The sequence below is a fragment of the Elgaria multicarinata genome, chromosome 18 (genome assembly GCF_023053635.1).
Source record: "Elgaria multicarinata webbii isolate HBS135686 ecotype San Diego chromosome 18, rElgMul1.1.pri, whole genome shotgun sequence".
Taxonomy (NCBI): domain Eukaryota; kingdom Metazoa; phylum Chordata; class Lepidosauria; order Squamata; family Anguidae; genus Elgaria; species Elgaria multicarinata.
The window spans coordinates 2,276,888-2,300,344 of NC_086188.1; the positions used below are offsets into that span (position 1 = coordinate 2,276,888).

Sequence of the window (23,457 nt, forward strand, 5' to 3'; positions counted from 1 at the left end):
GCTTTCACAGAGGCGGCCTAAATCACAGTCTCTTTCCATGTACAATTCAAAATGATTTTGCTAGATACGTAAGTCCGATGCTGGTTTCTCCTCACTGCCGCAGTCCAGTCAGGAGGGGTGAGGGGAATCATGAATTATCTCCCAAATTAACTGTGCATGAAATTGGATAGACAGAACGGCTCAACCCACGTTTTATAGAAAAGATTTATTAATTGACTATGAAACCTCACCAAAAAGACAACAAGAAGAGCAAGAAAGTTGCTGGACAGGTTAGATGAAACAACGAATCCCTGAAGCACAATTTATAGTGTGTGTGTGTGTGGGGAATACACACACAGAGAGAGCTTCCATTAGAATCTATTCCTCTGTTGGGAAAAATTGGATAGCCCAGAATAAGTATTCGAGAACCCAGGGATGGTCATCTCCTGCATGTCTGCCCACATGGAACAGTGAGAAGCTACTTCTTGAAGGCGGGGAGGCCAAGGAGGAGGCCATAATTTTGGGGGTGGGAGGCGATGGTGTGACATATCTTACTTCAGGCACGGACTGCCTTGAGCCGGGCCTGCAAGATGTAATGGGGGCCATCAATTTGGATGGCTTTAAAAGGGGGGTAGACAAAGTCCTGGCTACTAGTCCTGGTAGCTATACGCTACCTCTAGCAGCAGAGGTGGTAAGTCTATGTACACCAGTTGCTGGGGAACATGGATGGGAGGGTGCTACAGCACTTATGTCCTGCTTGTGGGTTCCTAGTCAACAGCTGGTCAGTCACTGTGTGAACAGAATGCTGGACTAGATGGGCCCTGGGTCTGAGCCATCACGTTATGTTCTCACGTTCCAGTGCTCAGAGTAACATGGTTTCCTTTTCAGTCATTGAAGAAGGTTTTGTGAAGCTCCTGCGTGGGAGAGATGAGTGAACAGTGTCCTCACTCAGTGCATTCGCCAGCCTGGACAGGACAGTCATCTTAAACTTTTTGAAATCTTGGCCCATGAAGACGTAAAGGACAGGGTTCATGCAACTGTTGGAAACCGCAATGGATGTGACAATTGGCACTGCAATGCTGAATAAAGCATGAACCTTGTCCTTTGAGACGGAGCGGTGTTGGGTTTCCAAGAGGTTGAGTGCATGGTAGGGACACCAACATAAGAAGAAGGTCATTATAATGGCAATGATGATCCTCAACGGCTTTTTGATCTTGGTGCGACGGTTCCTTTTCAGCCGGAAAATCATAATGCCATAACATGCCGTGATAACGGTCATCGGAACGATGAAGCCAACCAGGAACCGAACGACAGTTACTATTGTATGTCTCATTTCACCGAGCTGGTTGTCAGAAGGAGACCAGGACAAGGAGAAGTTGTTAAAACAAATGATACGGTCTTGATCCGTTCTGACGTCTCGGAAAAAAAGGGAGGGGGAACTCATTGAAAAGCCGAGAGCCCAGATGAGGACGCAAAGCAACCACGCCACCTTCGGATTCCGGTGGTTTTGGGACCAAACTGGGAAAACCACCGAGATGCAACGATCAAAGCTGATGACTGTCAACAAGAACACACTGGTGTACATATTGAGGTTGAGAAGCAAGGAGTTGACTTTACACATGGTTCTGCCAAAGGCCCAGTGGTAGTTCATGGCTGTGTAGGCGATGTTCAAGGGCAGGAAGACGTTGAAGAGGAAGTCGGCAGCGGCCAAGTTGAGGAACCAGATGGCGTTGACGGACTTCTTCATCCTGAGCGTGATTATTGCAATGACCAAGCCGTTGCCCAGTAAGCCCAGGAGGCAGGTCACACTGTAGACAATGACAGTCAGGATTTGAACGATGGGTTCAATGTCAGAGGCGGGTTCCTGGGTAGGGATCGATTGAGTGATCACGAAATGATCCAGGTAATAGTAGTCTTCATACGCAGTCGAAGCATTTTCAGGAATGTCCATGGCCTGTTGGAACACCGATCGGTCAAAATGTTAAGTTTGGGCCAACGCAAGTTACAGTGAATAAGGACCAGGAAACCCAGAAGAGGGGGGAGTGATGTGAATCATGATTGCTATGGGGTGTGTAGGTGGCTGTCTATGTAGAGCCAGTGTGGTGTAGTGGCTAAAGTGTTGGACTGGAGTCGGAAGATCGGGTTCTAGTCCCTCCTCGGACATGGAAACCCACTGGGTGATTTTGGGCCAGTCACAGACTCTCAGCCCAGCCTACCTCACAGGGTATATTTATTTATATTTATTAATTTATTAAATTTATATACTGCCCCATAGCCGAAGCTCTCTGGGCGGGTCGTTGTTGTGAGGATAGAAATAGAGAGGAGGAGGGTTTATGTACGCCGCCTTGGGTTCCTTGGAGGAAAAAAGGTGGGCTATAAATGCAATAATAAATAAATAATAAATACATTAGTGTTTGGGTGTGCCCACCAGCCTTTGCATGCAGCCATGTACGCCACCCTGATATAGGGCAGGGTATAGATGTGCAAATAAATAAATAAATAAATAAATAAATAAATAAATAAATAAATAAATGTCATCTCCATATTGTTGAGGGCTTGTAGGTGAGGCACCCCTCCGCCCAAAAGCAAAAGTTTCCACTTTTGAAAGGGAAGGAGAAGGTGACATTACACACCTGTATATAACGACTCTATGGTTGTGTGTTCCTCTTATATCTCAAGTATTTTATGGTGAGTATGTCTATGGTGGCTGGAAGAATGGTGGCTTTTCATATGTGTGAGCTGATTGGCTGAGAGAGTGAGAAGGAGGGATGAATGGAACGTACGTGTGTGTGGGGGGGTGCATGCCTGTGTGAGGCAGACAGGGATTTGATGCAAGATGGTTTATTTATTTTATTTATTTATTATTGTATTTATATCCCGCCTTTTTTCCTCCGAGGAACACAAGCTGGGTTACATAATCCTCCTCCTCTGATCCACTTTGTCCTTTAGATCAAGATAAAATGGGAGAGGGACAAAATGAGATTGGATTTAGACCAGGGATAGGATTTTAGGTTTGAGAACTGAGAGAGAGAGAGAGAGAGAGAGAGAGAGAGAGAGAGAGAGATGTGATGATTGTGATTGTGCAGGGATTAATTGAGAAAGTGATCTTGGAGTATTATGTATTTATTCATTTATTACATTTTTATACTGCCCAATAGCCAAAGCTAGGAGAGAACCTATATTGATCCAGCTATTTAAGACTTACTTGTTTATTCTTTAGCAACTTATTATTGTAATTAATGTAGCCTTCTTTGTTTATAATATAACTGCCCAGAGAGCTTCGGCTATGGAGCGGTATATAAATGCAATAAATAAATAAATAAATAAATAAATAAATAAATAAATAAATAAAATATCTCGCACCTTCTGCTCTTGGCTACATAAGAGGAAGGTCATAAAGGGAACAGTTCAAGGTTATAAAGTAATGTCCGTGTGTCCCTGCAGATAAGAGGACTGAGTGCAGGTTGGGCCTCAGCCTGAAAGGTCCTGGTGGCTGCAAAACAGCCTCTGAGAGTGTTCTAAGTATCCGGTTAAGGCGTGCTATGGTGAGGTTCAGCAGGCTAAAGTCAATGCCCCGTAAGAATTGAGCATGCCCCCTAGAACGTGCCCCAGAATCCTTTGCAGGACATGCTCTATGACAGATGAGTCAATACAGACAGGGTTACCCAGAGGTAGAAAGTCTGCTGAATGCTGCCTTTTTTAAGAAAAAAAATGGTGTATGAAATGTGAGGAATGTTTTCCAGCTGTCATTTAACAAACGGGGTGGGGGAATACTTTGGCAAGCAGAGTGCATCGTTGTAAATAATTAAATGCACAATAAATAGAAGACTAACGTGTTACACACACTCACACACACAGAGAGAGTTTGCTAAAATAAAGGCCCTTGTGAGCTTTGAAATTTTAATGGAAATAACTAACGGCATCACTTGCAATACTCAAAACTGATGTCAAAGACAATACAGATATGAATAAAATACTATGTTCTACCCTGATCAAAAAAGAACAACACAAGTGAGGAAAAATGAGCCAGAAAACTTTCTAGTTTGCTGTCAGAATTGGCTTTTTTTCTCCTTCGATTTTCTGCTGAATTTTGCCTAAAGGGAAATTCTGAGTTAAATCTGGAAGTTCCTACAAGGCTCACAAGGACTTTTTAGGGCAGCAAAAAGTTCCGATCAATCGGCTGAAATTTCACAGCAAAGTTTTAGGGCTGGTGGCTTGGATGTGAGGCGGAGGATGGGAGCATTACAAGGTATTGAAAACTGAAAGCAAAGTCGCTTCGGTTCTCAATTCTAACCTCTGCAACTGTTTGCTGCAGGTTGTGACAAAGTTTGAGAAGTCTCTGTCGTGCGTGGCAAGCAAGGCAGGCCGCTGTCTCAGCATGTTTGCTCAAACACCAGACAGGAAATCCCGATTTAGCAGCCTCCTGACTCAGCCAATGATCGCCACCATCGCTGGTTACCAAGCAAACACCCAAACGTTTCCTTTTTAATTAAAAAACGGCGGCACACCATACTCAGCCTTCTGCAACAATCCCACTGGCCGCACAGCTAATAATTTGGACAGAACTCCTTGGAGTAAATCGGGGGAGGCAGGTGTGCCCAGCTCACAGTACCAGGGAATAACATCAAAGAGATTTTGTAAGGAAAGATCTCTCATTTTCCAGGGGAACAGCCCGACACTGGCAAAGCAGAACAGGTCCCTCACCTTGGTGGGCAGTGAAACAAAAGACACGGAAAACCTGTCAAGCAGTCCCTTCCCCGCAAGGGGGCCCATCACTTACTTCACTCCCCTCTCCCAATTAACCTCTCCAGTCCACACCATGGGTCTGTGGTAGAAGGCCTGTAGAAGACCGTAAGACCAGGCAGGCATCCGAGGGTGAGGTAGACCTCAAGACCTTCTCCACTGATTCAATCCACCCTCTGAAACAACAGAGCCCAAGGCAATAAACGCTGGACAGTTTGGTTGCTTCAGGAATCATCTCCCTCTACAGACAACCAACTAAAATACCACAAGCATAGAATCATAGAATAGCAGAGTTGGAAGGGGCCTACAAGGCCATAGAGTCCAACCCCCTGCTCAATGCAGGAATCCACCCTAAAGCATCCCTGACAGATGGTTGTCCAGCTGCCTCTTGAAGGCCTCTAGTGTGGGAGAGCCCACAACCTCACTAGGCAACTGATTCCATTGTCGTACTGCTCTAACAGTCAGGAAGTTTTTCCTGATGTCCAGCTGAAATCTGGTTTCCTTTAACTTGAGCCCGTTATTCCATGTCCTGCATCTTCTGCCCAGCTGATCCTCTAGCTTGCTAGCCCAGGAGGCCACCTGGGAATGGACTGCCCTTGGGGTTTCCAATGTGCCCATGGACTCCTCACTTGGGTTCCTATCCCTCCTGATATTTGTTCTTTCTTGAGACTTTTTGTAATTAAAGAAAATTAACTGGCATTAACTAGGAGTTGGAGACTTCATCGCCACAATGGCAATCCAATGCAGACAATTCACATGAAAGTCCATGAATGTGACGAAGATTGGTATAAATGCTAAGCATGAAATCATTCCTTGAGCTTCGGCTTGGGCTGCTCCCTCCCTGTCAAACTGGATTTGTGCAGAGAGGAACTTTAAAAACAAAACCACAACAACCAAGAATCCACACTGACTTGCATAAACCTGTTCCTTCTGCATCTGTGACCCGGCCAACCTCCCAGAGTTTGGATGGGTGGGGCGGGTGGTGCGAAGGGGAAAAGGTGCCGCCGTCAGAACTTGAAAGTAGCGGAGACAATCCCGATTCAGCATGCAAACTGGCTTCTTTCTTGGAATTTGGTTACAAGGCGGTCCGGGCGTGTGGTTAATGGAAATGGTGAGCAGATGTGGAAGGAACATCTGGCTGGAAGTCTTAAACTCCTGCTAGCTGGCCTGTATCCCTGACAACACTCATAAAACACGGTGGACACAGGGACGGCCCAGTCCCTCGATGGGGAGATGGCCGAGTTCTTCCCTATGGCTGGATGAGGCCGGCGTGTTTTCCGCTTCACACCCATCTGCCTTCAGACTTTCTGCCGTCAACGCTTCATATGTTGAAGCTAAGCATGGAGGATGGCCTCCAAGGGTTACATCACCCTCCTTAATGAATGAGCCTTTGTATGTGCAAAAGAAAACATGATTATGTTTATATTGGCCTTCTCAGGAAAGTCAGCGACAAGCATCAAAACCCACACAAGATCTTGTTTCTAAATTATTATATGGGTTCAATTAAGGAATATTGAGTGGGATGCAAAGAGCTATGTTAGATATCCCATAGGAGTTGAGCAAGCTGGGTACGATTTCTGACTTTCCCCCCTTTCAATGGCAGAAAAAAAAACTTTGCTTCTCGCTGGCCGCACTTTGACACCAACCACTAAAAATCCCCCCCCCAAGTTCAAAAGGGGTTCATAGAATAGCAGAGTTGGAAGGGACCTACAAGGCCATCGAGTCCAACCTCCTGCTCAATGCAGGCATTGAACCATGATAACTAAATGAAACCTCCATATCCAGGAGAAATCTACCTCCGAAATACCAGACGGGACAAACAACCGCCCAGAGAGCTTCAGCTATTGGGCGGTATAAAAATATAATAAATAAATAAATAATAAAAAACAACAACAAGGGAGCACTGTGCCTAATTTATACTGTATGCTTTTATCTGTACACTGCTCTGAGATCTTAATGATATAGGGCGGGATATAAATGTTTTAAATAAATAAATAAATAAATAAATAATAGCCCACTTCTAGGCTACTTAGAACTGGGGTCTCCAGTATGGTGCCGGTGGGCATCAATACGTCCATGGAGTCTTCTCTTACTGCCCTTTAGCATTCTGGCTGGTTCTGGATGAAATCCAGAATGGATTCAGAACCCTGCCGAATTTAGAGCCAGCAGCCTCCCTCCACTGCTTTTACGTGCACACACTGCACACACAGTCCCAGTGATGTACGCTCTCTCTCTCCACCTCTCTCTCTCTCTACCTGTCTCTCTCTCTCCCTCTCCCCTCCTCTCGAATACACACACCTTCATGAGACAGGTGTGGAGAATACTGTATTCTTGGGAAGGATGGTGTGTCAGACTGGTCCTCCTTCCCATCAGAATGACGGGCCCCTGCTCCAGCCTGCTCAACAGAAAGGATCATTCCTGTGCACCTTTTTCTGCACAGCCCTGCCGAACAGTCATATGACTGTGGCCTTCCCATCGCTGCATTTGCTGAAATTCAGGTCCACTCTACCCATTGTACAGAATGACGTGGCAGACTGAGGCCACAGAATTCTGGACTGCACTGCTTCAGGTTGCAGGTGGAGGGGGGTTGCATTTTTGAACACTCTCACCGGTAAGATAACTCTCTTCGCGTAGAAAGCTAGCACATCAGGGCAAGACGTTTCATGCAACCCTCTCCCTGACTTGCTAGTTTACTACATGAAGGGAAGCATTTGGTGGTGGTGGTGGTCTTAATCAAGGTAACAATATAAACCACCACTTGGGACTGAAATGGTACGGTACAAAATTCAGAGGAACCAAATCTTCATTCTATTTATCTGGGACTAAAACAGCAAGGACCACAGCCCCAGACGGTCTCCCAATTATGGCTCTGCCTTATTCCCCCACTGTCTCCTCCCTAGTCGCCTCTTCCATCCCAGCAGCCCACCAGGGACTGACAATCTGAGCCTGAGAGCCTGTTTATCTTTCCAGATACATTAGACACTTCTCTCTGTTTGTTTTCCAAAGTCATTACTTTCCAGAAGGAGATAAGGATGTGTGCAGAGCTGGTACTGGGAGATCTGCTTTTGTGTGCTCAACATCCCCGGCTCAACGCAAACGCTGTCTAATATTTGGTGGGAGCTGGAGGAAGAAGGGAAAAAAGAGGAACAGCCAAAGCTGTGAGGCCAAGACAAAACCAGGCAAGCAGCACATCATAGAATCATAGAATAGCAGAGTTGGAAGGGGCCTACAAGGCCATCGAGTCCAACCCCCCACTCAATGCAGGAATCCACCCTAAAGCATCCCTGACAGATGGTTGTCCAGCTGCCTCTCGAATGCCTCTAGTGTGGGAGAGCCCACAACCTCCCTAGGAAACTGGTTCCATTGTCGTACTGCTCTAACAGTCAGGAAGTTTTTCCTGATGTCCAGCTGGAATCTGGTTTCCTTTAACTTGAGCCCATTATTCCGTGTCCTGCACTCTGGGAGGATCAAGAAGAAATCCTGGCCCTCCTCTGTGTGACAACCTTTCAAGTATTTGAAGAGTGCTATCATGTCTCCCCTCAATCTTCTCTTCTCCAGGCTAAACATGCCCAGTTCTTTCAGTCTCTCTTCATAGGGCTTTGTTTCCAGACCCCTGATCATCCTGGTTGCCCTCCTCTGAACACGCTCCAGCTTGTCTGCATCCTTCTTGAATTGTGTGGCCCAGAACTGGACGCAATACTCTAGATGAGGCCTATCCAGGGCCGAATAGAGAGGAACCAGTACCTCCCGTGATTTGGAAGCTATACTTCTATTAATGCAGCCCAAAATAGCATTGGCCTTTCTTGCAGCCATATCGCACTGTTGGCTCATATTCAGCTTGCAATCTACAACAATTCCAAGATCCTTCTCGTTTGTAGATATCTCTCTGTTAAATCTCTCTGTTAAATCTCTCCTTGCCTTGGAGGTCCGGCAGTGACATCATCTCACCCTACGCAAAGCCGGGTCTTGCTATGTTGTGCCATTGTGCCAATATCTGCAGCCAATTCCTGCTCCTGCTGAAAACGCGTTCATCCCAGGCTGGAACCATTTCTCACAGCTCCCAAATCCCAGGTCAGCAATAAGTTAACGCCTGCCATATTTTGAACTCAGGCAAGGTTGAACAGGCAGCTCTGCCCTTTAACTCCTGTGTGGATAAAGACACTTGAACTCCTGCTTTTTACACGTTTAAGTTACTTACTGGTCTCAGAAACATTACTAATTATGTAGTAGGGGAGGCCTGCATGATCCTGTATGATTAGGAACCAAAGAACCAAATTACACATTGTGCTTTTTAAAGAGCCTGCTTAAACCAGCCCCTTTGATTTGGGAGAAAAGGCAGCCAAGATGTGCACCCAATGAAGGGAGGCTTCCTACTGAATCTGGCCCCACTCTGCTGATATTTGCCCCTAAGGGTGCTGTTTATTTTAACTTTAGAGGCAACCGCTATCTAGGGATGGGGCGATGTTGAACCAGAAACTAGATGGTTAAATTATGGAACTCAGGACCACAAGATGTAGTGACTGCCACCAATTTGGATGGCTTTAAAAGGGGGGTGGATAAATTCCTGGAGGAGGCTCTCAGTGGCTACTAGCCCTGATGGTTATGTGCTACCTCCATTATCCGAGGCAGGAAGCCTGTGTGCACCAGTTGCTGGGGAACATGGGTGGGAGGGTGCTGTTGCACCATGTCCTGCTTTGTTGGTCCCTGGTCGACAGCTGGTTGGTCACTGTGTTGGACTACATGGACCCTTGGTCTGATCCAGCATTAGGGCACTTATGTTCTTATGTTCTTAAAATATTCCATGGCTCCCTTTTCTTCAACATAGAACTGGAGAATTCAAGCATGCTTTCCATAAACAAGCTTGAATAACGTGCAATTTGCCCCCAAGTTGTGTGAGTGCCTGTGTGGGAGTGGGTGTATCAGCCAGCATTGATAGTTCACTGAGCTCAGAAAAATATGCAAAACGTTACATGCCTGCAAAAGTTACATAAATTGCACTGGACACGGTAGAAATATCTGATTCCGTCAATGAGAAGTTGACTGAAAAAAACTCACCTGAAAATCTGCAAAATGGATTAAACAAAATCCATACATCTATCTCTGCCGCCTAGGAGTTGTCCTTGGATCTTCAAGGGCTGCCTCTGACCAGGTCTCTGTTTTGCTTCCTGACTGCCCTCCAGTGCCAGGCCTCATGCAGGAAACAAGTAGACCTCCCTCACTTGCTGCCTCCTGGTCACTTGACCCTTTCCAACCAGCTAAGCCTGCAATCTTCCAATATTCAGACGCTTTTCTCTTCCTGGTCACCTGGGAATGACTCATATTCGCCAGAGGCGACCAAGCTACTGGCTATTTACAAGCTGGAAGGGAGGGAAACCAAAAGCAATTGGGAAAGGAACACAGAGCACTCACCCTGGTCCTGCAGTGACTTATTACCCCACCTGCTTCCGGCTGGGTTGCTAGAGGGAAGGCCCTGCCATCATATGGAAGGGTCCCGGTGGGATCAGCCACCCAAGACTTCAACAATCCTCTCCATAGTACATGTTTTGTAAAATTCAGACTTTCTAGGCTTCTGAATCTATCCTCGCCCAAAGCAACACCCTCTTTTGACCAGCTGGGACACCCACCCACCCAAATGAAATTGGATCCTGCTTTTCAAGCCAAGATATTTGAATCCCAAATTGATTTGGGTCTGTGCAGAAGCCCTAAATGCAAAAGAAAAGGTAAAAAAAAGAGGTGGAAAGAAAAAGAGCAAAGACCTCTTAAAAGAACCACTTTGCTCATGGAGGGAGGAATTTAATTTATGACCTGTTCATGTCTCTGCAGAGATGGCCCTTTAACTCAGCACCAGGTGCACTTTTGGGAATGAACATCTTTCATTCCTGCACATTCTGTGCCCTGGAACGCTTGCCACAGCTCCTTTATGTATTTGTACGCTGCAGGCACAGGCCAAGCGCTTTCTGAGCCCCGGACCACCAGCTGGAAAGATACGGGGTGACCAAATGTTGTTTCACGCTTCCCTAGATAAATACCAGCCACCAGAGAGGGCTCTGCACTGCCAACCATGCAGATGGAGAAAGAGTTCCCCCCTTCTCTCCCCTTGGAGATCTTCAATCAGGGGAAAGGTTGCGTTGCACACAAAGGGCTCCTTGACACAGAGTGAATGCAGCGCAATCAAGATCAGTTACTCACTGAAGTTTGTGGGTCCTTTTCATAACGCCATTATCCTCCAGTGCCTCTAACACCATTTCTTAGCTTTATTCCACCATGATTAAACTCGCCGAAATTGCAGTAACAAATATACACCGCCATCAAAAGCCGGTGTAGTTCCAGGATAGAGCAATATTGCTGCAATGTTGCAGTACCATCTGCCGGCTGTATAAATGGAACATATGGAACAAAGGAAATGGCAAAAAGACGGGGGCACGTGTATTGTGCCCATCATAATCCCGGAAAGAAGCTGCAAGAAGAAGGCCTGGTAAAGATGTGGGATTTTTGCTTTAATGTAGAAAAACCCAAATTCAGCACCAGGCCTCCCCTTGGTAAGTCTGTGTTAGGCTGTTTCCCCAGAGACTGGTCATGGGAGAAGGCAAATGCCATACGATGCTAACAGGCAGATTCAAGGTGGCTGGACTTCTCTTCCGGGAACGACCTGGACGAGCTGCCTGCTTCGAGGGTTTAGAAGAGGGGGTCTCGGGCAGAGAATGTTCAATCACAGCCCTTGCTAACCAAGATCTCTTTAACTGAAGATGTTGGGCATTGAACAAGGGACCTTTTCCATGCAAAAGCCAGCAGCCGTTTCTTTCCCTGGACGAAATAGTGATATCATGAGGACCTTTTTGCATCAGGACCGCAAACACGGTGAGCGTGCAAAAGGGTTAACTCTGTCTCCCTATGCACTGCTATCCTGATTCACCTCCTCCACACACACGGTTAGTATTCAAATAACTAACACCAGATATGTTAAGTGCTGGTTATCACCTTTAAAGCCCTACATGGCTTGGGTCCAGGTTACCTGCGGGATCGCCTTCTCCCGTACAATCTGCCCCGCACACTCAGGTCCTCTGGGAAGGGTTTCCTTCAGCCAGCCAAAACTAGGCTGACAAGTAATACCTGTGAGGACCTCCTCTTCTGCTGCTCCCAGACTGTGGAATGGCCTGCCGGAGGAGACTCGTTAACTTGACAGTCTTTTAGCGTTTAAAGAAGCAATAAAGACTAATCTATTCCAGCAGGCCTAGCCAGTGAAATTTTAGAATGTTTTAAGGATGTTTTAATCATGTATACTATGCTTTTAATTGGTTTTTATGTGTTTTATATTCACTGTTGTTCTGCGCCTCGATCCAGAGGGAGAGGCGGGTAAGAAATAAATTATTATTATTATTATTATTATTATTATTATTATTATTATTATTATTATTAATTGCGTGCATTTCACATATAGCCTAATGGGCTGGGATGCTCCCTTTCCAAGAAAATTACTGCAGACTGACCCCAAAGGGATCCGTGGACAAAAACATGCAATGTGTTCTAGCAGAACAAATAGGCTAAACGTATACAAACGATAAGAACTCGCTGTTTCGTGAGTTACCCATTGCAGAAGCATCACTGACCTGTAGCACGATCCTGCATTATTTTAAAACAAACAAACTTCTCACTGCGAAAACGGGAGCTTTCAGCCATCCTGGAAGAATGGCCACCATTACGCCTAACTGGATGTAGGAGCAGCACCCTATGCGACACCCCGCTACTCAATTCAATAGAATTATAAATGAGTGCCCTGCCTCCGTTTTCTGATTGAGTATAGTCAGATTAATAAATTATTCTAAAATGATGCAAACATTGTGCTCAGTATAAGGAATATAAAGACTAGGATAGCAAACTTTCTGGGGTAGTGTTGAGGATGGGGGGTTGTCAGGGGACATATGCCCAGCATGGTCAGGGGTCTGGAAACAAAGCCCTATGAAGAGAGACTGAGAGAACTGGGCATGTTTAGCCTGGAGAAGAGAAGATGGAGGGGAGACATGAGAGCACTCTTCAAATACTTGAAAGGTTGTCACACAGAGGAGGGCCAGGATCTCTTATCGATCCTCCCAGAGTGCAGGACACGGAATAACGGGCTCAAGTTACAGGAAGCCAGATTCTGGCTGGACATCAGGAAAAACTTCCTGACTGTTAGAGCAGTACGACAATGGAACCAGTTACCTAAGGAGGTTGTGGGCTCTCCCACACTAGAGGCAGCTGGACAAGCATCTGTCAGGGATGCTTTAGGGTGGGTTCCTGCACTGAGCAGGAGGTTGGACTCAATGGCCTTGTAGGCCCCTTCCAACTCTACTATTCTATGATTCTATGATTCTCTGAAAGTGGGAAGGGACACCCCCTTTACTCTCTCTCTCTCTCTCTCTCTCTCTCTCTCTCTCTCTCTCTCTCTCTCTCTCTCTCTTCCTTCCTTCCTTCCTTTCAGGATGAAAGACAGACTACTTTTTGTCAGAGTTCTCGACTGATTGCTGAGAGAGAGTTTTTGAAATTAGGTTGAGAGGTACAGGTTGACCCCCTGCTGATCTAGACTACTAGGGAACGGCGTTCACACCATCTTTTGTGGATGCCACGAGAGTCAATCAACAACTCCAGGTGTCCCGAATTGGGAAAGGAGTCTTCTGGATGCCTCACTAGCTATTCTGGATAGGGAGCCCTTGAGAACTATCTCAGATTAGCCTTCTGAGGTTTTCTTGATCATAGAATCATAGAATCATAGAATAGCAGAGTTGGAAGGGGCCTACAAGGCCATCGAGTCCAACCCCCTGCTCAATGCCTGCTCAATGGCCCCAATCCCTTGGTCCCACTCCTTTTCCTCCAATCAACAAATCTTTCGTGGTTTCCTGTCTTTGGTACAGTTTCCCCCATTCTAAAAGGTGGGAATGGCTCTCCTAAAAATAAATAAGTGGTACGTGTATTAGCGTACTTTTCAGTAGCGTCCATATTTTTGTATGACTAAATTTGCATGCAATTCCGGAAAGTTAAAAAAATGGTCTGGAAGTTCTGCGTGACCCGGAAGATGCCAAGCCGCCCCAGAATTTGTGGGACAAATGCATAGAAATCCAGTCATTTGAATCCATTTCATATTTCTCCAACATCCCTCATTGCAAGCAACGTGATACGTTGGCTGAGAGCAAAAAAAGAGAGAGCCGTGTCTGCTGCCGAGATCGTTAAAGGTCCCTTTCATCTTCTATTATTTTGTTATATTGGCTGCTATTAATTTTAGCCTTGCCTTGCATTCCGCAGATTGTAAAAGAGGCTGATAAAACGCACTGATTTTCTGCACAGCGAGCATTTCCCAAGATCCACCTTCGATCCCCTGTTCTGCCTTCTGCTGCACAGGGAGAAATGCAGGAGCAGGTCTGCCGTTTCATGGCCAGGGAGCATTTGTTGCAAAACAGAATCTCCTAGAGCTGCAAGGCAGAGAGAGAGAGAGAGAGAGAGAGAGAGAGAGAGAGAGAGAGAGAGAGAGAGAGAGAGGGCTCCAACTCTCAGAAGGTGGCTGTTCACGGAGGTCAGGGCCACAGCCTCCACCGCCCAGAAATTGACACCAAAAGGTTGAGCATCTCAGAGGCTAGGTTCTTTTTTGTGCGGCTTGGTGCAATCAGGCACACAATCGCACCAAGACCTCCGCAGCGTTTTCGCGGTGCGCTGGAGCGCATTGGCGAGGCGGTGGAAGGCGAGGCAAAGGAACGGAAGGCATCAAGAGCTGCAGCAAACTGTGCCCACATTGGTGTTGGGATTTGCTTTTAAAAAGAACTTTCTAATTAAGCTGCAATTCAGAAGGAGCGGCAGAGCAAACCAGAGGAAGACTGAAGAGGTGGAAGGGGGCAAGTCCTGTCCTCCGTCACAGAAAGAAGCACATCTGGAGCAGCGGCAGCTGCGTGAGCCCAATCTGGGAGGACCATAGGAACTCCTCTCTTTCTCATACATGCGCATGTGCAGGCACACCGGAGATACTTGAGGGGTTCAATCTTCGGGCAATTTTTGAAAAATTGCAGGTTAACATGGAAAGAGCGTAGAATAGACAAATGGGTGAACGCAGGCAGAAATGTCACAGACTGGAAACAGAGAAATCTCTCTAGGCATGGCTAGACCAGGCCTATATCCCAGGATCATCCCTGTGCATCCAAATGACACACAGGGGATCCCGGGAGCAGGCAGGGACGACCCTTCCATTTGCCTGGGATCATCCTTAGGTCTAGCTAAGGCCTCTCTCTTTCTCTCGTCAATATCCACGATTTGGTGAAAGTTAACATTTACTTGTAGTTCTTAAGATTTTGCATGCCCCCATCATCAGAAGGCGCCGCACGAACGATGCAGAAATAGGCAAATGAACGCACACAGGCATGATTTGCACAGGTTGTAAAATCCAGCTTTTTTGTTGCAGGATTCGGAGCACAACTGTGCAGAATTCCTGGGGTTAAATCAAAGAAAACCTCCTAAAGGGAAGGGCCTGTTCTACGGAGTGTTTCTTTTCTGTAATTCGCCCATCGACACAAACACAGCACGCATTTTGAGTAGGCGGCGAAGAGGGGAAGGAGACATTTGAAGATTTGCTTTGTTCTCCGCTTGTAAGTTTTGTGTTGTTTTTCTCACCTAGCCTTCAAGAGACTTGACGGCGCGGTGGAAAAGTACCCTGGACTCCATCCGAGAGGAATCACAGAGCCAGGAGGAATTCCAACGGAGCGGAGCACAGCTCCCAAGACACCCAACAGCTGTAACACCGTCGTCGTCACAGCTGCTCTGGACAGCCTGACCTTCAGGACTAATCCAGCCTGACTCATTCCTCCCCCACACTTCTGATGTCCAAAGGTGCGCTTTTCTCCCCAAAGCCTTTAAACGTGGGGATGGCGGATCCGACCTCTCTCTTCCAGACAGGAGTAGAAACAGCGCAAAGAAACATAAGCCCTGGTCGGAGCAAAGGCCCAACTGGCCGGGCGTCTTGCGTGCCGTAGGGTTCAACCGGATGCCGCCAGGGAGTCTGCAAGCAGAGTGTGAAGACGACAACCCTGCTGTGCGGTTTGCCCTTCAGCATCTGGTATTCAGGGGCATTGTGAAGGAAGGCGGCTTCATCTCGTCTAGGGGAAGGCGGTCGTTTGGGGCCTGTGGGCACCTTTGGCCATTTGAGAACTGAGCCTGGCACGGCCACCCAAGAAGCCTTCCCTGGAGGCGTGGCTTGTCCCCAAGCATCAGCCACTTGCTCCGAAGACTGAGTACAAGACAGAGGTGGGATGGGAACTCCGACACAAAACCAGTTTTCAGCGTCAGAACAAGCCTACTTCATTGAGCCCCTGCAAAAGCTGGGTTCATGCTGCTCTTCCCAGCCAACCTACATACACACACACACACACCACACTTTTCTCCAGTTTTCTTTCTTTAACACACACACCACCCCAAATTTTCCGGGCAGAAGTGACAGGAGCCCCGTTTTCAGATTCCTCCTTGTCCTTTGTGGCTGAGAGCGCTGCAAAGGAAAACATCGGCCTGCAGCCGCCCTCCATCTTTATTTCCTAAGAACGTCCCACATCTGGGCCAGAGGCATTCAATGGGAAATTAAGGCGGCGGCAGCTGCAGGCTTTCAAGTGATCAAAGGGGATCTTCTACGTGGAAAGCATGTGCCACTGAATGACAGTCTTTCTCCAACTGGAAGTGGTTTGACAGCGGCATCTCTCCCCATGATATCCAGACGTACATTTCTCTCGTCCCTCTGTCTCCTCTCTGGTCAAAGAGGTCTTGGAGGCTTCACGAAAAGCCTGCCACACCTGTTTGCCAGAGCAACCAAAGTAGGATGAGCGTCTCACGGCGCACGCAGCGACCCCTCGGTCAAGCCGTCCTCAACTCTCTGGACAAAATATAACCCTCTTCTTTGGTGTAAACATCAGCCTGCCTTCCAAAATAAAAAAAAAGTCTTTAAAAAGACACAGCTGCAGAAAAGCAGGATTGCTCTCAACTCCCTGTTCTTCCATGCGTGCCTAAATCCCCCCCTGATGTCATTGTAGGATTGAAATCCGAGTACAGCGTGTTCGTGTTAAATGAGGAAATGGTTGGTTCTGCCATGCCAAAGTCAGGATGGAAAAGCAGCCCTGAGGATTCCATGTCTGTGGGGGTCTGTGAACAGATGTCCTTTTAACAACAGGAACAAGGAGAAAAAGAAGATCTTTGCCTCACTTCCTTAATTTCTGCCCTACATTTGCAAATATTTTGTGTTGCAAATAAAATGGTCACTTCTGCAGAGGAAAATCCCCACGATGACACCCCCCTCCCCGGCTTCTCTCTTTTTTCAACTCTCTAACCTCTGTGACCATTCCTATCAGGATGGGCGAGCATTTCGTTTTTGCTTGCAAAACATGGACGCGTGGCCCATTCAAAGCCTCGGACATGGGCCTGTGTAGGGCCCGCCAAAACTTTTCTCAGTTTGTCAAATGTGTGCTTGCCTGCGGCTTGTTCCTGATTCCCAGTTCGATTTGCGCAAATGTCCAAATTTATTGAATTTCCTCAGTAGACTGAATCAGTCCCGCTTTAATCTATGGAGGATATTTGCGCAAATTAGGAAAATTTGTGCAAATTAAGCAAAACTGTGCAAATTAGGCAAATCGCTCCATAGGCTTGTAGAGGGACCACAAAACCTCCCCCACCCTGGTGCAAGAATTGGCTGGAGGGGAGGAGGAAAAATGCACCCGCCCACCCACCAAGGACCCTTGGGCCACCAGGGTTCTTGTCAGGAGGGAGCTGTCCCCCTTGCTCCAGCTGTTTTTCAGAATGGGGGGGGGAGCTTTGCTCATCCCATGCAAATCAATGGATAAATTGCATGGGGCTGGAGAGAGAGGGGGAGAGAAAGAGGAGATGGGGGAGGTGGAGAGAGAGGAAGGAAGGAAGAATCAGAGAGAGAAAGGAAGGAAGAATAGGCACACAGAGAGAGAGAGAGAAATAGAGAGGGAAATGAGGGAGAGAGATCACAAGAGAAATAAGGAAAAAAGAAAGAGAGAGAGAGAGAGAGAGAGAGAGAGAGAGAGAGAGAGAGAGAGAGAAAGAAAGAAAGAAAGAAAGAAAGAAAGAAAGAAAGAAAGAAAGAAAGAGAGGAAGGAAGGAAGGAAGGAAGGAAGGAAGGAAGGAAGGAAGGAAGAAGAGTCAGAGAGAGAGAGAGAGAGAGACAAGAAGGAAGAACAGCCAGACAGAAAGAAAAGCCAGACCAGGACAATCAGGGGTCTGGAAACAAAGCCCTATGAAGAGAGACTGAAAGAACCGGGCATGTTTAGCCTGGAGAAGAGAAGATGGAGGGGAGACAGGATAGCACTCTTCAAATACTTAAAAGGTTGTCACCCAGAGGAGGGCCAGGATCTCTTCTCAATCCTCCCAGAGTGCAGGACACGAGATAATTGGCTCAAGTTACAGGAAGCCAGATTCCAGCTGGACATCAGGAAAAACTTCCTGACTGTTAGAGCAGTACGACAATGGAATCAGTTACCTAGGGAGGTTGTGGGCTCTCCCACACTAGAGGCCTTCAAGAGGCAGCTGGACAACCCTCTGTCAGGGATGCTTTAGGGTGGATTCCTGCATTGAGCAGGGGGTTGGACTTGATGGCCTTGTAGGCCCCTTCCAACTCTGCTATTCTATGATTCTATAAGCCAGAGCTGAGAATATGCACACCGGAAGCACCTTTATTCACAAACACATACCAACACAGATAAGGGGGCATTCCTAACATTTTTATTGCCCCCCACCCCCCTGCAGCAGTCAACTTATGGTTCTGCCCCAGTTTCAAAATCCCCCATGGGCCCACAGGCCCAGCATGGTTGGGGGTCCCTGCGTCAGTCTCGATGCCTGTTCATGCTGGAGACCAGCCCACCTCTGCTCCAACCCTACAAACTACAAAGCCACCAGTGGCAGCGTTGGCCTCACCCGTCATTGCAAGGAGTCTAGAATCAATGGGGGTCAGGAGTGAACTTGCCTGCTGTAAGGATGCCATAGACTCTCAGGTCCACCCTGCGAGGAATTGATTCTGGGTTCTATCAACAATCTCTTGGAGACACCCAGCTTGGTTTGAAAGAGATCAGCATTTCATCCAATGGCAGACATCCACAGCCACTGCGACCAGACCGTCGTCCACCCCTGGGCTTCAATCCTAAGCGGTATCAGGACCTAAAATGAGATGTAAATGTGGCTGAACCAATTCGAAACTGTGACCACCGCGCTACTAGATTTAATATATATTTAAGGAGGAAATTGCCCAGAAAGTCCAACACCATCACATTTGACTTCAAAAGAGGAAACTTCTCTAAAATGAGGGAACTGGCAAAAAGGAAGTTGAAAGAGAGAGTGGAGGATTTAATCCCTTCAAAATGCTTGGAAATTACTCAAAACCTCATTAATAGAAGCTCAGCTAAAATGTATGCCATGGGTAAGGAAAGGTAGCACCAACTCCAAGCGGTCACCGGCATAGTTAACAGATACAAGGATTGACTTCTTCACACAGCACAAACTATGGAACTCACTTCCACAAGATGTAGTGATGGGCACCAATTTGGATGGCTTTGAAAGGGAGTTGGATGAATTCCTGGAGGCAAAGGCTATCAATGGCCACTAGTCCTGCTGGCTATATGCAACCGCCAGTATCAGACGCAGTAAGCCTATGTACAGCACTTGCTGGGGAGTATGGGCGTGAGGATGCTATTGCACTCATGTCTTGCTTGTGGGTCCCTGGTCCACAGCTGGTCGGCTACCAGACGGTCCCCATGTCTGATCCAGCATGGCTCTTCGGATGTTCTTATGTTCTGAGGAAATGCAGGCTCTCTGGGAAAACAAGATTGTACGATCCCATCACGTATTCCCATTTTATCCCCATTATGCGAGTAGAAAATGATTTTAACTCCTGTTTACCATCAGCAATAAGGCACGTATTTCCAAAAGCAAAGAGGCGCTCAATTCAGTTCAATTGTTCAGCCCGGAGAGAAAAATTGACTCTCTGTTAACAAAAGAGCATTCAATGTTTGTGAGAATTTCTGTTCAATGTTTGTGTGGATGAATTACATGATGGCTTTCATTTAACGCACCTCTGTAGCATTTGTTTGCAATCCCCTTAAAAACTGAGTTATTGGACTGAAATTTGGTGTGTATGTTCAAGACATAAAATTCTACATAACAAGCCCAAATATGATGATCTGCGCATGACCCTGACTCCAGCTTGATCATCGACAAGTTGGGGCAGTGTGCAGGGTTTTTTTTTTGGGGGGGGGGGGGGTGTTTTTGCGCAAACCATGATTTGGGCAAAAACGCAGCCATAAATAACATGGTTTACACAAAAACTCGGCCATAGATGGTCTAGTTGATGCAAATCAGACCATTGTACAGCCATGATTTTGCACACACACACCCAGTAAAGCTCCCAGGTTTGGGGAATTGTGTGGCTCAGCTCTGAAATGAAGCCGAGGTGGGTCAATCGCAGGAATCTGGCCCAAAAAGGGCCAGATTTCCCCGTAACGGAAAACCCTACTAGAACGCAGCCATCAAGAGCTTCTCTGGAACTGAATTTGTCCCTCAGGTTGAAAGAGCTTCAACACTCCCAGGCTGGAATGTTGAACAAGAGGTTAGGGGGCCCTGCCGTTCAAATCCCCACTAAACCACTCAGTGTGGGCCTAGTCACTGTCAAAGGGAGAGGGCCGTGTAGACCACCTCCACCCTCTTGGAGGGAAGGAGGCATTTAAACAAGAAAGAAAAAGAAATTAGCCATCAAATAAAGGTTGGACACCATTTAAGTTGCTCAAGATCTGGCTTTCACGGGCCACTAGTCTTTCTCATTGTCGGGGAAATTGTTTGCAATTGCTATCTTATTGTTATGATGTGTTATTGCTTTTGATATTTCAACTGTTTTTATGTGTTTTATAGTTGCAAGCCACCTTGTGAGGGCTTTTGCCCTGGAAGGCGGCCAAGAAGTGTTTTAAATAGGTAATAAAACATTAAACCCACCCGGGGCGGTGGTCCAAATGAGCACTCAGAGCCCCTGAACCCCACCCGGGCTGTTCTCATTCCATCTCCCCACTTAGACCCGCCAGGGATAAACTCTTAAATCCTCGCACCCTGCTTCCATCCTCTGCCAAAGCCAAGGTGAGGGTGCACGGCGAGAGGGGGAAGACGGAGCGGTGGAGGCGGAGAGAACCTCGACTGTGATTAAAAACTGCCGAGGGAGCAAATGCTGCCTCTGCACAATTTGCAGCCGGAGAGTTGACAACGCAAAGCCAAGCGGGCCCTGGAGAAGACGAGGACGATAATTGCTTTCTTGGCATCGCCCGGCGGATCAACTTCGTCTAAGCCGGAGAGACGAAAAGGCTGAAGGATTCAAGGTGCCTCTTGTGCCCACGGCAGCTGAGGAAGGCCAGGACGTTCTGCTTGGCCACGAGGCGGGCGGTAGGCAGCCCGTCTTTCAACCAAGGAGCCGCTAGCGTGATGGAGAAGGATGGTTTTGGCTGGGAGCATCTCACGGGCAGGAGCGAGTTCTCGGGGGCCGCACCGACTCCGCCCTCCTAGGCTGGCCATTGGCTGGTTTCAACAGGAAGGGCTGTAAAAGGCATCTTATTCCAGCTCTTCCTGATTTAGGCTTCAGCAACTGTAGTATTCTCTGGCTCTCGGCTTCTTCTCTGTATTAGCCTGTTGATCTATCTAGCTCTGTATGCTGAACCCCAGGCCCATGGGACAAAGCCTGCCTGCCTGGGTTTACACTCTGGCTCTCCTAGGCTCCCCAGATGGGCCCACACACACACACCTTTCCCCAGCCTCTCCCCTGACCACTTATCATTGGATCATGTCCATGCTGGTCCCCTAAAAATATACATACATTACTACAAGAACAAGGATCCATCTAGCCCTAAATCGTGCTTTTGGTAGTGTCCAACCACATGGTGGCAAGAAGCTCACAAGCATGTGTCAGCTGACGTCCCCTGTTGTTGTTGTTTAAACCAAGTTTCTAGCCCTTATGATTGAGGAGATATGCTTGGGAGAGCACCAGTCTGGACATCTCAAAAGGCAGAGCGGAGGAGTTTCCCAACGGCCACATAGCTCTCTGCCCCTGAATGTTATCCAAGGAATAAAAACGCAGGAGCTTGGACTAACGTGATCTTTTAGTTCTTCCCAGGTCTGTGATTCTCTATTCTAAAAGGAGCTCAAGGGCTCAGCAACAGCAATCCTTGGGGAATCTTGTGGGAATGCCGTTGCAATACTTGTCCAGCTCAGCTTTCAAGGGGAGGGGACACTTCTGCATGGCAGACAGCAAGGCAAAGACACCAGCTGGGTCCTACAGCCTTCCTCTAGATGTCTTGCCCAACCAACGATTTCACAAGAAGCCCCAAAGGGAGAAAACGTGCTTACGCGTCTGGTGATTCGGAGAACAGCTCTGGGAAAGCAAGGGGGGGCGCGGAAAGGAGAACCGAATCTCTCAAGCCCAACACAAACAGACTGAGCCCAGGAATGCTAAAGAGAGGTCTGCTTAAGAGGGAACAGGTTTGCCACTCCCTGACCAACAAAAGCTCCTCTGCAAAGACGGATGGCAAATGTTTTTCCCCCGGATACGTTTGACGTTCCACACCTGTCACCTGACAGCCGGTGACGTTTCAATAGGAGGCAACATCTGGCAGTATCTGACAGCTGCCTTGAAATAGCGTCAAGTCAACTTTGTGCTCACTTCAGTCATTCAGTTCATCAATCGTTCAGGAAAAAACGCTGGCATGGGAGAGAGAAACAAGCGATCCAATTTATAAAACCCCATTTAGATTCTGGAACTCAAGCAGTAAATTTGGGGGTGGGGGGCAAACCTCAAGATCAAAACCTAAATGGTGAAATCATCACACTTCAGACAAATCTCCTCTCTCTCTGGGCATGTCTAAACCAGCCCTATATCCCGGCATCGTTCCTGTGCATCCAAATACCACACAGGGGATCCCGGGAGCAGCCAGGTGTAGAAAGGGTCTCTCTCTCTCTCTCTCTCTCTCTCTCTCTCTCTCTCCAGATCTCAGACTGAGCAAAGCTGGCCTTGCTTAATTGTAATGGTAGCTAAGGTCTTGCAAAGCTCTCACTTTTGATCCAGCACCTCAGGTTCTGCAGGGCTTATCAAGGTCTAAATACTGAGCTTCCTAGATCAAGAAAAAACATGTTCTTCAGGAGCAAGAAATACCTTTGGATTAGTTGAGTCACTTTTCTGCCTTGCTGCTGCTCACTCCGTATTTTCCTTTGAGAAGGGAAATGGTGTAGATCCCTCCGAACGCTTAACCAGAGAGGAAAAATTTCAGGTGGTTTCAAAGACGCCTGGACCCATTCAGCAGAGCCCTTTGCACAGGGTCAGAAAACCTTTGGGCCTCCCCTCTGTCTCCACATGGTCTGTGAAGTGGCTTCTGCAAGGGAGAAAGAGACACGCTGTCGAATGCATTTCTTCTCCGGAGGAAGATGAAACGGCGGGGAGAGAAATGAGCCACACCAAAATCTCAGGATGAGAATTTGGCACGTTTTTTCTCTCCAGCAGCTGGGAGAGCGAGGGCGTCACCCAGTGACCTAGGAAAACTGGCGACGTTCCTGCTGGCGAAGCAAGCCCCAAAGAGCTAATAAGCGGTTGCTTCATTAAAGGAAACGGAAGAGTTATTGCTAGACTTTTGCTCAAGGCTGCTTTCGTGCGGGGGGTGGGGGGATCCACCGGAATAGGGAGCACCTTTGAAGAGCTCT

At 47.4% G+C, this 23,457-nt stretch overlaps 1 protein-coding gene across 1 annotated transcript; it reads right to left on the minus strand.

Moving 5' to 3' along the window:
- Nucleotides 1-230: 230 nt before the first annotated feature.
- On the minus strand, nucleotides 231-1,933 carry CMKLR1 (chemerin chemokine-like receptor 1). The gene has a single exon (XM_063143790.1). The coding sequence runs from the start codon at nucleotides 1,928-1,930 to the stop codon at nucleotides 842-844; it is 1,089 nt and encodes a 362-aa protein (XP_062999860.1). The 5' UTR covers nucleotides 1,931-1,933; the 3' UTR covers nucleotides 231-841.
- Between the last annotated feature and the right edge of the window lie 21,524 nt (nucleotides 1,934-23,457).

Bases quoted from the DNA above. Each gene is read 5' to 3' on its own strand.
- CMKLR1 (XM_063143790.1), bottom strand. From the start codon at position 1,930: ATGGACATTCCTGAAAATGCTTCGACTGCGTATGAAGACTACTATTAC.